The sequence below is a fragment of the Etheostoma spectabile genome, chromosome 21 (assembly GCF_008692095.1).
Source record: "Etheostoma spectabile isolate EspeVRDwgs_2016 chromosome 21, UIUC_Espe_1.0, whole genome shotgun sequence".
NCBI classification, from domain to species: domain Eukaryota; kingdom Metazoa; phylum Chordata; class Actinopteri; order Perciformes; family Percidae; genus Etheostoma; species Etheostoma spectabile.
In genome coordinates, this window is record NC_045753.1 from 5,495,449 (window position 1) to 5,511,910 (window position 16,462).

Consider the following 16,462-nt stretch of genomic DNA (forward strand, 5'->3'; position numbering starts at 1 on the left):
AGAGAGAGCAGGAATTACATGCAGAAAAAGGGTCGTAGGTTGGAGTCGAACCCACGGCCGCTGCGTCGAGGACTAAACCGCTACATACGTGCGCCTGCTCGATCACACTCGGCCACACAGCACTCCATTTTGTAACAACATTGTTAAAGACATCAATGCATGCTAATGTTCAACTTTTTCTGTTTTTGTGCATTCCCACTGCCATTAATTGTGCAAATTGGAATTGTAATGTTCTGTTTCTTTGATGCTTCCAAATGAATACGTCTAGTAATATAATGCTGGAATGAATCGTATGTTTTTAAAGTTTTTCTCACCTTGCATCACCAGCGCTTTAAGATTATTTGCCGTTCTGATATCCTGATATTTGTGTTTCTCAATGCCTGTCTCTCTGTTTCCTCTTTGCCCCCCCCCCCCCCCCCCCCCCCGCCCCCTCCCTCTCTGTGTCTCTGTGGCTGCTGGCGACACGAGTATCGATGTAAGCACTGTTTTCTCTCATTAATTTATCAGTTCAGTGGAGGAGGGAGGCCTCAGCGGGGGGAGATAATGGCTTCCATTTGGCCAAGGTCAACAGTCAACACATTCCTCAGTCGTTCAAATATAACCACACATTAACTTGTTTCCACCAATACCACAAGGACACACACACACACACACCTAATAGATTGTTAGTGAGCTGTGGTAATACTGTCCTGCCTATCTATGAGGGTTTCATCCTATTAAAGAGGTGATATAAAGTCTCTGATCCCTGGTCAGAATCTCAGCTGAATATCAGAATGGTTAACTTGTGATAACAGCTGCAGAAAATAAAGTACTTTGCCCCCCCCCCCCCCCCTTAAGTGCTTTAAGTGTTTCATAGTTAAGGAATATACTGGCTTAGTTTTTCAAGGTTTTGATTAGGTTACGATAATTTGGTCAGGGTAATTCTGTCACTGCTTCATTTTATTTAATGAAAAAAGCACTGGTAGCGCCAACGTGGTCTACAATGCTTTGGTGCGTACAAAGATAAAAAAGAGGCTTTTATTGTCACACATCAATGGGCCACATTGTTGCAGTGGGTAACATGTTCCTTCATTTCCATGAACACACACTGTTTGACTTCATTTGGCATGCTGTACACCATCCCGCTCTGCCAAATGTGGATTAATCCGCCACAGAAAATAAAGTTCTCCTGTTTGAGTAATGTGTGTTAACAACTACAGTGTTCAAGACCACCTTAGTTGAGTCCAAGACAAGTCCAAGACCAGGACTAGTCAAGTCCAAGTCAAGACCGAGTCCAAAGAGATTTGAGTCCAAGACTGAGTCCGAAAAGGTTTGAGTCCAAGACATGACCAAGTCCAAAAAGGTTTGAGTCCAAGACAAGACCGAGTCCAAAAAGGTTTGAGTCCAAGACAAGACCGAGTCCAAAAAGGTTTCAGTTCGAGTCAAGACCAAGTCCAAAAAGCTTTGAGTCCAAGACAAGACCGAGTCCAAAAAGGTTCCAGTCCGAGTCAAGACCGAGTCCAAAGAGGTTCGAGTCCAAGACAAGACCGAGTCCAGGACAGAATGGCTGCATGACAGTATCAAGACAAACATTTTGGGTTTCACTTTCCCTCCAATATTATTATTAACATAATAAAGACACCTGGACTTGGTCGAGACCAAATGTCATAATTGGCAAAACCAGTGGCCGAGGCCGAGACAAGTCCGAGTCCATAGAAAAACGGTCTCGAGTCCGGACTCGAGTCCAAGACCGGACTCGAGTACTACAGCCCTGCCATGTAAATTACAGAGTGTGGTCTAGACCAACTCTATCTGTAAATTGTCCTGAGATAACTCTTGTGATTTTATACTATAAATAGCACTGAATTGAATTGAATTGAATAGTTTGTATAGATTTACATCTTCAGTAGGAGCCACTGTGTTTGGAGATGAGTATCACAAGTTCTTTTTGGTCTATGCTAGGTATTTATTGATGGATTCTGTGTGGAAAGGTTGAGGTACGGTTTAAGTTTAGGAAGTTATGATTTGGTAAAAGAAAGAAAAGAAAGACACTTATCTTGTGCTCAATATTTACCATATCTAAGAGCTTTGAAATGCTTAAACAGATAGTATAGTATAAAACCAATGAAACACATTGGGAATGTTTTGCAAATACAGTCATTAACATTTCACATTTCAGATACATTCATGAAAATAAAAAATCCAGACGGCATTACTTTTCACTAAAAACACTTTTGCTGTTACAATATGAATACTATTGTAATCGAAGGCACTTTTTGAACAGAACATGACATGTTTACTCTGATTCACCAGTTTTCCTGATGGCTTCCACAGTATTTGTAAAAATAAATGTATGCATGACATATTGTTTATATTTACTGCCTATGTCAACCTATGGTTTCATACTACAGTAACTGATGAAGGCATCTACACGTCAACATGTAGAAGAAAACTGGTTTCCTTTTTCATGGTTGCCTAAACTGAAATAATCATTTTCCTTATCAAATCAATTTTATTTATAGTATCAAATCATAACAACAGTTATCTCAGGACACTAGGTTCTAAGTATTTCTGGGACATGGATTCACACAGATGGTCAAACGGCACTATGTGTAGACATTCAGGAACCCTTCCTCATACATGGCACATTTCATTATCTTTATCTGCAATTTTCTGTACTTTTTGATTTTGCCTTACAATACTGTATTGTATATATAACTCATCTTTCTCTATCATATTTGTAAGTATTTCTTATCTTTTTAATATTATACTTCTAGTATGTGTCCTTATTGTACCGTGGGTCGGAGACAAGCATATTTTATATTGCTCTGCATGTCTGGCACACATTGCAGAAATGACAATGAAGTGACTTGAATTATAATCTTCATCAACATTATTCATCAACAAGACATTTTTGTGTGTGTGTGTTGGTGTGTTGTGTGTGTGTGTGTGTGTGTGAATTGACCAGGTCAGACGGGCACTTTGGAATCAACCGGCTATCTGCTGAACATTTCACCCACCAACTGTGTGACTATTTCTTCAAATGTTGACTTTACCAGCACAATTTGTGAACCATTGCACAATACAAGGCTGAGATCAATGTGTGTACTGTTGGTTTTGGAATAGTCGTGTATGTGTGCGGCCATTGAACCACAGTAACGTACAAACAAGGTTATAAGAGCAACAAGCTTTTATCCTTCAAAATATCCCAATAATATTGTAATATTTCCCATTGAGACTCCAATTCGCTGCCACTTTGACTGTCCGTCTACCGTGATGGTCTCTCATATTAAAAAGTACTGTGATCGTATTGTATCGCTATCAATCAGCCCCTGGTATCTTCCTGCTGGCCCTGCCATTCTGAGGGTTCACTCAATCATTAACCTAATCTACTTACTGAAAAACTCCCACAGTGTTTGCATGAGAACTCAATGATAAGCTATTTGATGTTGAATGTGGTGATGGGACGACCATTGACATGGACTAAACTGTTTGCTAATCTGGGGCTGCCTTTGATTCCTCAGAAAATCAGAAGGCAGCGAAACAGCAGAGTGAAGAGCAATGGCTGGGTTGGCATCGTTAAAATGGACATTTAACTTTAAAAGTTCAGCAAAACTAGGATGCAAAAAATGTAAGCTCCTAAAAACTTGACCGAAAGTCCTTTTTATTGATTTCATTAAAAAAAAGAAATTCTACAAGTGCAGTGTACTTCTGTTATTATACTCAAGATCATCTGATTCAATACTGAAGAGAGCTGTTGCCCTGCTATGCCCTGCTACACCCTGCTACACCCTAAACTGCTACAACTAATATTTCTAGTCATTATCTTTGTTGTTACTATAAGTCTATGTGGTACCATATGTCACTGTTCATCGTACCTACTGCTAAAAGTATTATAAATCATATTTCTCTATATCTGTATATGTGTCCCTTGTTCTGATTTGATACTTTAAGTATAGTTAAATTGAATTGATTGTTTTTATTGTTGCATACTTTTTCTTCCAAAGCCTTGTGGGAGGAGGGAAAGGAGGGGGGGGTAGCATGTTTTTCTCCCACTTATATCTTATGTCTTTGTATTGTCTGTGACTAACTAATAAAGATGCAAAAATAGAGTTTGAAAAAAGAGATTGGGGTTCTTCATGTGGATTTTGTCATGTGAGTTAAGTGGGTTGTTGGTAATACCCAAATATGGATATTTTAATATCGAAATTAAGGAATGCATCAAAAAATTGTTCTTCTTTTTGGAATTTCTGTATGGCATGATGTCACCTGTAAATCAAAATGTAGCCTTTTTTATTTTAAATAATCTTCTTCAAAGACATAGAGCAGAAATACTACTGAAGTGGTCAATTTAAAACAAACGAAAGTATACACTCAATATCCACTGTTGTAGATTATGTAATGCAAGCATGTTACACATTGATCTACTGATTACTTTTTAAAATGTCCTCAAAAACACTCTGATGCACTTTTATAGACCTAATAGGATATAATGGTTGAATTTCTGATTACACAGTAATGTTTCCGTTTTATAAATGTATCATAAAGGGGCTAAATTGTAGTGTCAGTAACTTTGACACCTTTCTGAAATCACAGTTGTTCATTAATGTCGAATTTTACTTGTAAGGAGGAATCTAATAAAATGGAATTGGTATCTAAGTAAAGAATATCATAAAAAAATCAAAAACTTAACAACAGGATCCAATTAAACCCATGGAACTAATTTAAATAATTTATATTTCTTCTATTTTGGTTATTTTATTTTACGTGGCACTAATATGAAGACAAAGACATTGCCTATTATAGCAGCTTTAACTTAGGCTTGTATACACCACTCTTCATTTTTTCTTCTTTACTTGTGCTTACAAGAAAAGATGACAACAATATATTGATTTGGTTTCCCTTTTATTTTAGGCTATAATTTCAATTAGTCCATTACCAAAGGTAATTCGTTTTATAAAAAGCTAGGCTAAAGTAGGGCTGGTCGATATATGTAGAAAATCAAATATCACAATATTTTTGACCAAGATGTTGATACCCAAACGATATTGTAGTGTTGACCATTGGTGCTTTAACTAAATATTTACACAATGGGATTTTTGATAAATAAGCATTAGTAATGTGGCTATAATGACTAAGTGGGTAAAGGCAAATAATAGAACAGTTACAACAGTCTGGTAAATTCAGGAAATTACATCATTTTACTGTAATGCAACCTTTAAAACCGTATTACGATATAACGATATAAAAAAATCTAAGACGATATCTAGAAGTTTTATCGGGTCCTCTTTTAGCTTTTAGTATCTTATTGGGGGGGGGGGGTCCCATATTTTATAAGGGGGTCCCCATTTCACGCGGCCTGTATATGATCATTGTACCTCATGAAATTGTGTTTAAATATACAATGGGCACGTTTGAAATAAACAAAATAAAACAAAGTCTCATATCACGATATCGACATAATATCAATAGATTCCCAGCTCTAGGCTACAGCCCCAATGGTTGTTATTTTTCAATTAATAGCCTAGGCCTACTATTATTTATGTCAAGTGATTGATTTATTGCAATCTGTCATTTCAATTATCGTCCAGTTATAGATGATCACCAATTCAAAACATAAGGCTACTTATTTGTCGACTTAATATTTTCTATGTGAAATAAATGCCAAACAACTCACAGTCAATATCCAGCTGTTCCAAATTCCAAAATGTGTTCTTACCACAAAAATTAGTTTATTAGATATCACACAACAAAACATAATTTGCGCTACATTTGATTATTTAATGGAACATCATAATTGAAGGAAACGGCCAAAAGACCTGAACGTTTTATCATCCCAGACGACATACAGCACAGCAGAAAGTCATCTCTACTGTTTATTTACAGTGATCGACACACACACATACACACACACACAATCAACACAAATACAGCAGAGTGCTATGCATTATTATTTACAAAAAGAAAAGTGTCCAATAGAGATAAGAAGGCACTGGAAGATGGTGAAATGTAGTTTTTTTGGGACTGATTTTGAATTTAATTTTACATCAGGAATAGTCTATCAAACTGGCATTCTGGCGTAAAAAGACAGAAGTGAAGTTGAAAGAACAAGTGTCAGTGATCTTCATCATCCAGCTCCGAATGTCCGCGTAAACGTAGCCAACGGACCGGATATGGCGCTTTTCTAGTCTTAACGACTACTCCAAGCGCTTTTACATACTACAGGCACCAGTCACCAGCCACACACGTCCATATTCATCACACACGTTCAAATACACTGTGGCTGCCGTACAAGGTGTGTGAGATTAACGGTCGTCACACACGTTTACGCACCGACGCATGGTGCGTAAACGCATGGGAGCAATTCAGGGTTCAGTGTCCAGGGCCCAAGGACGAGTCAGTAAGTGACTGCAGGGTTAAGGATCGAACCACCAACCCTGTGCTCGCTCTCCCTGAGCCACAGCCACCCCGAGTGCATCCAGTGTGCCAATTATGGGTTTAGTGTGTAGTCGTCGTCGTCTTCTATGTCCAGCTCCTGGTCTGTGTCATCGGACACGTCGGAGTCCAGCTCGGTGTGCGCGTGATGTGGGGACACGGGGCGCATGCAGCGGCCCGCCTGCGCCAGATCCGATGCCGGGACTGTGTGTCTCTGCTCCGGGTTCTGGATCCCGGAAAGCTCGGTCGTCTCGTCTCCTTTATTACTTCTCCCGGCGGGACTCTCGTCCTCCACCTCCCTCTTACCCCCCTGAGGATTTTCCTGAAACAAACGGATAATAGATTGTTTATGAGTGTAAATGTAATCCTCGCGAGGCCTATGGCTGATAAAAGGAGTAACCTATGAGGAACTATGTCACCTGTGCCATTAATCCCTCTCTCACCTGTTTGAGTCTGCGCCACTTCGCTCGTCGATTTTGAAACCAAGTTTTAACCTGAAAGACAAAATAAAAAAATTATCAAATGACATATTCCTTTTTTTATTCCTGTTTCAATCAAACGACAACACAGCACAAACAATTACTAGCAATTTAAATTAGATTTGTTGTGCTTTCATCCAAAGAATTTAACCCTTGTGCTGTCTTCCCGTCAAAATTGAAAATCACTTTTGTTGACGCTTTTTATCGATGTTTTTAACTTTTTCTTACATATTTGTCCCTTTTTTCAACGCTCTTGACGTTTTTTTTCAATCATGTTATTTTGGGTAGTTAAAAAGAACATTGATATAGGAAAACGGGTTAATCTGACCCGAGGACAACATGAGGGTTAAGCACATTGGAGATCGGGTTTCATTCGATTTCCATAGGCCTAATTGATTCGGCCATTCGGCTAAAGTAGGCTTATCGTGACGCTATTTCTGCAGCCTACCAATTATTTAGACTTCCCAAGTGCTCATTAGAATCTTATAGCCTATGTCTTAATGCGGGTCACCGAGGTAGGCTATCCATAAAGCACAGAACCCCTGCTCTGGTCTATCGGGCCTATGTGTGTGTGTGTGTGTGTGGTGTGTGTGTGTGTGTGTGTGTGGTGTGTGTGTGTGTGTGTGTGTGTTAAAAGAGTTAAAAAAAAGTTAGTAAAGACAAATTCGTCTGCTATTCTGCCTCAGTTGCAGCCTAGGCGTTGCACTAAAAAGAAAAGAACGTAATTGTACTGATTTCATACAGAGCTTTCTAGTCTTGACGACTGTTCACACACTACGGCCTAGGTTTCCGTACGACACCTGCTCAACTTGTACACACACACAACTATTACAACAACTCGGAGTTGTTTCCTCGACAGCCCTGGCCAGGGATCGAACCACCAACCTTCCGAACGGCGGACGCCCGCTGTAGGCTACCACTGAATGCTATCGCCTGCATGTAGCAGCTGATATTTTAACATTATAATATGCTGTATATATTATTATTAATATATATTATATATGTATATATATATTATATGATATTATAATATTGAGGCCCCACAGTCAATAGACAATAGACCTTCAACGCCAAATGACGTTAAAAATAATAACTTTTTGAAAGTAACTATTTTTTTTAATTACAATGTCTTCACATATACAGTACATTAATATGAATCCAACATAATAGAAGCTAGTCTATAGTCAAAACGGCTTATTGGTAAGAAAAAGAAAATTAAAATGTACACATTGAAGATAAGGTTACTAAGGTAACCACTATGGTAGCCATGCAGGGTTGTGCCACTGTGCCTTCCACATGTTAACAGTAAAATGTTACGTTTGCGTTATATAATAATACCCATTCATTTTCATCCAAGTCTAATAAGCAGTTTATTTGTATAGTACGGGGGTCCCTTCTCGGTCTCTCTATCAGTTTAGGGGTCCTTGGCCTAAAAATAATAATACATACATTACATTTTTTTAACATAAAAAATGTCAGATGTAGGACAATCCACGTAGTTTGAGCTCCAGGCTGCTCACCTGTCTCTCGCTGAGCTGCAGCATCTTGGCCAGTCGCTTCCTCTCGGGAGGCGAGAGGTATTTCTGCGTCTCAAACTTCTTCTCCAGCTCGATCGTCTGGTCGTTAGAGAACCGGACCTGGCCGCCCTTTCTTTTATGTAAGGGCCGCTGTATGAAGGGGGCCCACAGCAGAGGTTTCCCTTTAGAGAAGAAGGAAAACAGGTGTAAAAGTCCACATTCGGACATTGGGGGCGGCTGTGGCTCAGTGGTAGAGCGGTTGCCTGCCAATCGGAAAGTTGGTGATTCGATCCCTGGCAACCCCGTGCACCTTGGGCAAGACACTGAACCCCGAGTTTCCCCCGGTGCAGTGCATTGGAGTGTGAATGTGTGTGAGTGTTTATCTGTTGAGCAGGTGGCACCTTGTACGGCAGCCTCGACCACAGTGTATGAATGTGTGTGAATGGTGAATGTTTCCTGTAAAATGTAAAAGTGCTTTGAGTAGTTGTTAAGACTAGAAAAGCGCTATATAAATACAGTTCATTTACATTCACCCTCATCTGAGGATATCTATGGCATTTCATCACAGAACGGCATACATAGAGCAGACTGACATAAATAAAAAGTATAGCCTAGATTAAAAAAAAAAGATATTTTGCACTTCTCTGACCTTTATAAATAATTTAAAAACTTCACACGTAGATAACATAATACATAATGTCTACATAATGTCAATTTCTCACGCCCAGACCATCTACCGGTCCTCTGCATGCATATTTTAGGCCATACTGTATATCCCTCAACAATATTTGCACATCCATACAGCCTTTTTTACTAAATATTAATAGTTATGGGTCATTTGTTTCTGTATGTATTGTTTGTTTCTTTCAAAATTAATATTCATGAGTTTATGTATGCACCAAAAAAAAAGGTAAATTCCTTGTGTAAGTGCTACTTACTTGGCAATACATCCTTATGTGATTCTGATTTACATATTGCAATTTTTTTCACGAGACATGGGTGCCAATTCAATTTGCATTGTGATGCTAGAAGAAGGCCTACCATTCAATAGTATTTGAGTATTGCGATTTTCATTTTTCTTAATTTGAATAAATAATACACTTCTAGAGACATATACAGTACATCATGAGACATTTACAAAAACTAAGTGTTTTCTAAAGGAATATGAGTGTGACATTTATTTCTGTATTTATGTATAGGTACTTAGCCTGTGTGTAATGTGTGTAATAACAACAGAGTGTAAATTGTAAATTCCCCTTGCAGGACTAATAAAGTATACGTTATTATGATGACATTATTTCATTTGTAAAGAAGTACACAACAACATGTATTCTTGGATGATGTAATCACTGTCAGTGGTAGCCTACAGTGTATTTAGTTGGAAAAAAAAACCTGATTCTGGGGAAAAAATCCATTCTCAAAATCGTCACAAAAAATCAGAATACATACAATTTTTGATTCCCCCCCCCCCCCAACCCCTACTTAAACTGCCAATGGTCTAATACAAACACGATCCAGTAATTAGTGCAAAGCTCTCCATGTTGTTTCAAATGACTATTGAACAGATTTCTGTAAGAGAAACGCCACAGCAGTGTAATCAGGGCTGTTTTTGTCTTGTCTGGCTTCCTCTCCAGTTAATGGCCTGGAACAAACAATAGCGCAGGCTGCGGCCGCCGCGCTGCTCTTTAAGGAAGGTCGTGACAGAGTGAAAACTATGGCCAAATATCCGCTTCATGTGCTTCCTGCTTTGTGGTGTGATTACAGGCGATGGCATCCACCAACAGACGCTCGTGCCCTCTGCTCTCACTGACACAATGTAAATCTGTTGTGGTTGAAACTGCTGTCAGAGACCTGCTTATTGCTGCTCCTTTCCAAAGGAAGTTAGCTAATCCTGTCCCACGAGATATAGTCTCTCAACGACAATGTCATGACAGGAAAGATTCGGTAAAATAGACTTTTAGTTCATGAGTATATTCGCTAACCTGAATTAATAGGGTGAAACCCTTTTTGAGTCGTCACATATCTACATGATCTATTTCTATAGTTCTCATTCTGATAACGTTACCCTGGTGCAGGTTATAGGCCTGGTAGCTGACAATTTGTAGCGAATGAAAGGAACTACATGTGATACATATCTACATGATCTATTTCTATAGTTCTCGTTACCCTGTTGCAGATTATGGGCCTGGTAGCTGACAGTCTGTAGCAAATGAGGGGAAATATATATGATACATATCTACATGATCTATTTCTATAGTTCTCGTTACCCTGTTGCAGATGATGGGCCTGGTAGCTGACAGTCTGTAGCAAATGAGGGAAAATACATATGATACATATCTACATGTTCTATTTCTATAGTTTTTGTTACCCTGGTGCAGATAGGCCTGGTAGCTGACAGTCTGTAGCGAATGACAGGAAATACATATGATCCATATCTACATGATCTATTTCTATAGTTCACTTTCTGATACCGTTACCCTGGTGCAGGTTATAGGCTTGGTATCTTACAATCTCTACCAAATGAAAGGAAATACATATGATACATATCTACATGATCTATTTCTATAGTTCTTGTTACCCAGGTGCAGATTAAAGGCCTGGTAGCTGACAGTTTGAAGCGAATGAGTGGAAATACATATGATACATATCTACATGTTTTGTTTCTATAGTTCTCGTTACCCTGGTGCAGATTTAAGGCCTGGTATCTGACAATCTGTGGCGAATATAAAGAAATACATGGTACACAGTAAAGCTCATTAAAGATATTTTTTTTGTAGATATTAGCCTGTTAACGACCATTCTGGTTAAATGAAATCTCAAAGTTTGCTTCAACTTTACAATTAAAACTATGTTTCCATGTTTTTGTTTTTATTTTAAATTGCTCTTTAGTGTTTTATGTAAAGCACTTGTTGCTGCTACACAATTACAAAAATATAAAATACTAAACTTTTTTAGTTATAACACTTCCCAACCAATCATGCATGGGCAGAAAGCATGCTCCCGTATTTTGGTGAGGAAAAACAGCTGTAGAAAAATATGCAAAGAATTTGTCCTAAAAAAAAGTATAAATCCTAATGACATATGCAATGATCCTATTAAATTGCTGTTCAGTGGCCACAGAGGCAGAGTCCTTTGGTGCAGGAGAGCCCCTTGATTTTTGCAGCCTATAATATGCTTTAAAAGAATAAAGAAAATGAGGAAATATGAATATGAATTCCTGAAATAAACCCAAAAGGAATTATAACACAGAGTAGGCTAGGCTTCTGCAAAAAAAAGGAGGGGGGACTCTCATTTATGGCCTATATAACCTACTTATCGGTCTTTTAATTATTTTTTAATATATAAAGGAATGAATAATTACTGGCTCATGTCATATAGTCTCAAGACACATCACAAGGGCTGGCCTAATAAACTGAAGGGTTTATTTTGTGGGGTGAAAGTGAAATGTTGTAGGCCAATGAAAGGCTATTATTTTGTCAACTGTTGTTAGTGAACAATGTGAGGTCATATACTTAAAAATATATATATATATATATATTTAACACTAGCCCTTTCCTCTTTAATTTTTTAAAGATTATTTTTTGGGGCTTTCTCGCCTTTAATGGACAGAATAGCTAGGTGAGAAAGGGGAAGGAGACATGCAGGAAATTGCCACAGGTCGGACTCGAACCTTCGACCTCTGCGTCGAGGCATAAACCTCTATGTATATGTGCGCCTTTCCTCTTTAATTGTAACTATAATAGTAGCCTAATTTAAACTCCTTCAACTCCTTTATCTTTCTCTGGTGAGGTCCCATCGGGCTCGATGTGCTGCTCTGTTTGCTTTATTTTCTTCTCGCCGCCAACCATAAAGAAAGTCAGCCACATCCTCGCGGGCCAGGCAGAGGAAGTGCAACAATATGTGAAAAACGGATCCCGGGCTATCAGAGGCCGAGTGTTTCCTGAATATGTCTGTATTGAGGATGTCGATAAAATAATCAGCAGCGTGCAGCGGGCTCCCGAGGAAGCGGCTGGCCGGGGTGAGCCAGGAAAACATTCAACAGCTTCTGAAACCAGATTTACTCCTATCGACAGGCTCACGGCTTCCGCTATGAACGGAAAAGGCCCCGCGCGTTCAGAGCCACACAGAGTCAGACTCTCCGCTTGGGGACCATGTAACCCACCCAGAATATGGACAAACCTTCCCCAAACCCTACTATCTGAGCCTATACTGCATCAACCTGAAACATTTAGTGACTGCATTTCCTTTAAACCGACATTTTTGGTATCTCTGGAAACTTAAGGACGCTGACCAGAATTAAAAATAAGCGTAAATGCGCGTAATGGACCCAGTGGATATGAGATATAAGATGTATTCTCATCTTCATTCATTGGGAGCAAGAACCTAACATAAAAAAGGAATATGCATTTAAAGTGTGTGTGGGGGGGGGGGGGGGGGCGTTTGGTGCTCACAAAACACACACACACACACACACGCGCGCACGCACACAAAGCAGTGAAATAACAAGTGATTTAGAGCCCAGCTATGTTTTAGTCAGCGGCTGATTTGCTCCTCTGATGTTTCAGAACATGGGAGTCAGGAAAAAGAGTCAAGGTTGCCCCCCCCCCCCCCCCCCCCCTAACAACACCCCCAACACCACCACTAGCAGACCGAATGGGCAGGACTGCCTGCTGTGGCCCCAAACATGTCTGTCACAACAACTACGTGACTCATATGTGCGTGGTCAGGCAGTGCAGAAATGTTCTTTTGGGACTGAGATGAAGTGAAGACTTGAGAAAAGAGCACGTAGACTCTTATTTTGCCGTGCAATCTGTTTCTGTATAGGCTGTTATCGACTGTAGACGTGCATGGGTTCGACATGCATGCGTAACCGAGCGTGATATACTTAGGCTATGCAAAAATGGTTTCGTTGGCACTGAAACGAAGCTTGTGAAGACCAAAAAGTTCTCATGCAAAGGCCCATAAAAGGGTTTATATCATCCGAGCAAATTTCTTTTGGCCGAAATTAATTTAATGTATCACAACTGAAGCAGATCCCCAAATTATGTACAATAAGGAAAGATGAAAAGGCAGCATGTAAAATATGAACTTGGGGAAAAATGATCATTTGTAATTTAGCCTGACACTAAAGATAGCCTGCTGACAGAGACATGGGCCAACAGTCTGCACTCGTGGAACTGACTTTTCACACAAGGAAACAAAAACAGGATTAGATTGTCACGGGTGGTGCTGTTAATGATATTCACTCTAAAGAAAAAAAAGAGTACCTGAAAATGCCATTCTTAACCGGTGTAGGAGTTTTACGCACACTTGGCCAACTCACCGAGAGGGTCGTGCCTCAGCAGCGCCTGTGCGTACTCCCCCATGGAGCGGTGGTGCTGGTGGTGGTGGAACGGGTAGATGGAGCCGGCGAAAGCCCCTGCGGAGGCGTACGTCGCGCTCAACGCAGCAGCGGCGTGGTGAGACAGTGCTGGGTGGATCGGTGTGGGTTCATAAATCTGCGTCCTGTACGGCGAGATGAGACTTGTGAAGGAGGAATTGGGCGAGGGGAAGGTCGGTGTCGGAATGATCGGAGTGGAGCAAGAGGAGGAAGAAGAGGAACAGGGCGAGGAGATGGTGGAGGAGGTGGCAGTCCTCCCCAGAATGTCCTCGATGTAGAATGGCGTCGGGTGAGCCGGCTGGATTGGAGTCGGTGCGTAAAGCGGGACGCTCATGGTGCTGTTCTCCGCCGCTGCGCGCTGGAACTGTTAAAGCTGCGTCCCTCCTTTCTCTCCCACAGCCTTCCTCTTTATCGGCAGTATCTCTGAACAACTTCTTTTACATAGTACTACACATCAACTGGAACTTCCAGCGCAAACTTCGATCCGCTGACTATCTCAAACTCATGAAAAGAGTGTTTCGGGGCTGTGGTGGAGACCGTTAGAGTGTTTTGGTGTCCATCAGGCTGCGGTGGGGGACTAGCTGGTGCTTGGTCCAACTGTTAGGGGCTGTTATCTGGCTGCAGGCGGAGAAGGGAGGAGATAAGTGGAAGGCTAACTTCCTGCAGGTGGCCAGCGGCGGCCTCTGATTGGCTCCAATCGAGCCACACAGTTCTCAGATGACAGGGGGGGAAAAGATAATTGTATTTCAGGAGAATCAGTTCACTACAGCCAATCCTTTGCTCACTAGAAACCCGATGGGGTGAGTGATATAGCCCAATGGTGCAACGATGCCTTACTAACACTTAGCCTATGTTTTTAAAAGCAAAAAAGTAGTTCTCACTCCGAATATTAGAACCATCTCATCCTTTAATCTCAACGCATTTCCCAGAAAGCACTTCAGGCAGACTGAGTTTGCCTAAAGCACATCATAATACACACTCTAAGAAATAATAGAAAATGACCTGCCAGCTTATTATCCGGACATTGCCCCGTAATTTAAAACTGAAATGATGTCAACTGCAGTTAAAATTCAGGGCAGTTAAAACAAAATTTCAAACTAGGCCTGTACGATTAATCAATGTCAAATCTCGATCTCGATTCACCCTGTTCATGTTTTTTTTTTTTTTAAATAACTTTGATTTCAAAAACATTTTTTTAATGACTTTGATTCATATTTAATTTTTTCGAGCTGACTGCATCTCAACCACTACTACTTTCTTCTGTGAGTTTTAAAACTAGACTGTATAAAATGGGTTGCAGTGCTCTCCCTTCTCTTCATTGAAGCCTCTATGTTTACAGGCTTGTGGTGATGTAGGTAGATATAGGTGCCAAAAAAAAATCTCTGTTTGGTACAGCCAATTTGTTTTGTCATGGTCAAAAAACAAAATCGTGACAGATAATCGTGATATCAATTCGAAAAAAATATCATATTTTTCCCCGAATCGCGCAGGCCAACTTCAAACGTGTTGAAAAATTGACAAAAATCTTGTGTCAAAGGTTGAAAAAAAGCTGCAAAAACGTCAGTAATAAAAACTTTTAAAATATTGTAAAAAGTGACACACTCTCCCGAAACTGACCTGTGTGGCCGCCAGAAGTTATCGGAGCACAAAAACAGAAACTATGAATGTTCTGTGAACATGTTCTATAGACAATTTCTGTTAGAACTATAGGCTACAAATTAGAGTGCCACTGTAACACACATGTATTTCTTGGAGTGCATCTTGGAAAGCAGGAAATGTGTCAGTAGCCTATATTGGCTAATATCTTCACTGGAAAACACCCACTCTTAAAAAATAAAGCTGTCAGGCATTGGCAATAAAAAAAGAAATAGCTGAGATTCTATCTCTCCGCTGAGAAACCTCAACATTTACAGGTGAAGAAAATGTCAAAAATATGAAATGAGAACGTCCTTATAAAACATCTCCTGTTGCTCCTGCCTGGTTTGTCGTCATTGTTTTTGACTGATTTCAATCTGTTGTCTTCATTTGATGTATAGGCATATTCATAATTCATTTTCATATTATGTGAGTCCTTCTGGCAACAAGGCGTCTCATGCAACTGAAAGCCATGTGATTGGGTAATACAAAATCAGTGGTGGAAGTATGCAGAATCTTTACTTACTAAGAGCTATATAACAAATAGTTTAAGTAAGAATCTTTAAAATCTTTAAAATCTTGAGTCCAATTATTATCATAACTACTTTTAGGATTCATTTATTAGAGTATCATTCCTAATGCATTCATGTCGGATCAGCATTTTGATTTTGTAGCTGGCTGAGGTGGAGATCATTTTATGGAGTGGTTTATTCTGTAACAATGCATCCATTTCACAAAATGATATATTTGTAAGTAAAATCTTAATCTGCCAATAACTGTCAGGTAGATGCAGGAAGTAGCAATAAATGGAAATTACATAAAGTAGAAGCATCTCAAAAAGTACCTGAGTAAATGTACTTATAATACTTTTAATAAACAACAACGAAACCCATACAAGCATGTTACATATTGCAAATACACAATATTCTAAAGGTATCATTGTTTATTAAAATCATTTGGCAATAACCTAATGCTGTTGTCTATTTTTGCTATGGAGCATTAAGGTTGAATCTTTTTTTTGCTTATTTTATTGATCT

General features: G+C 39.6%; 1 protein-coding gene across 2 annotated transcripts; it reads right to left on the bottom strand.

Annotated features, from left to right (window-relative positions):
• Positions 1 to 629: 629 nt before the first annotated feature.
• Positions 630 to 14,414, bottom strand: hhex (hematopoietically expressed homeobox). Of its 2 annotated transcripts, XR_004327284.1 has the most exons (5): positions 13,734 to 14,414; positions 8,414 to 8,592; positions 6,858 to 6,908; positions 5,874 to 6,736; positions 630 to 654 (listed from the first exon to the last, which is right to left on the bottom strand). XR_004327284.1 is itself a non-coding variant. In XM_032502908.1 (4 exons), exons 1-4 carry the CDS (start codon positions 14,122 to 14,124, stop codon positions 6,470 to 6,472), a joined length of 888 nt encoding a protein of 295 aa, XP_032358799.1. In that variant the 5' UTR covers positions 14,125 to 14,414; the 3' UTR covers positions 5,690 to 6,469. The 2 variants fall into 2 exon arrangements, 1 of the variants encoding a protein (XP_032358799.1); XM_032502908.1 differs by lacking the exon at positions 630 to 654 and having other exon boundaries at positions 5,690 to 6,736.
• Positions 14,415 to 16,462: the final 2,048 nt, after the last annotated feature.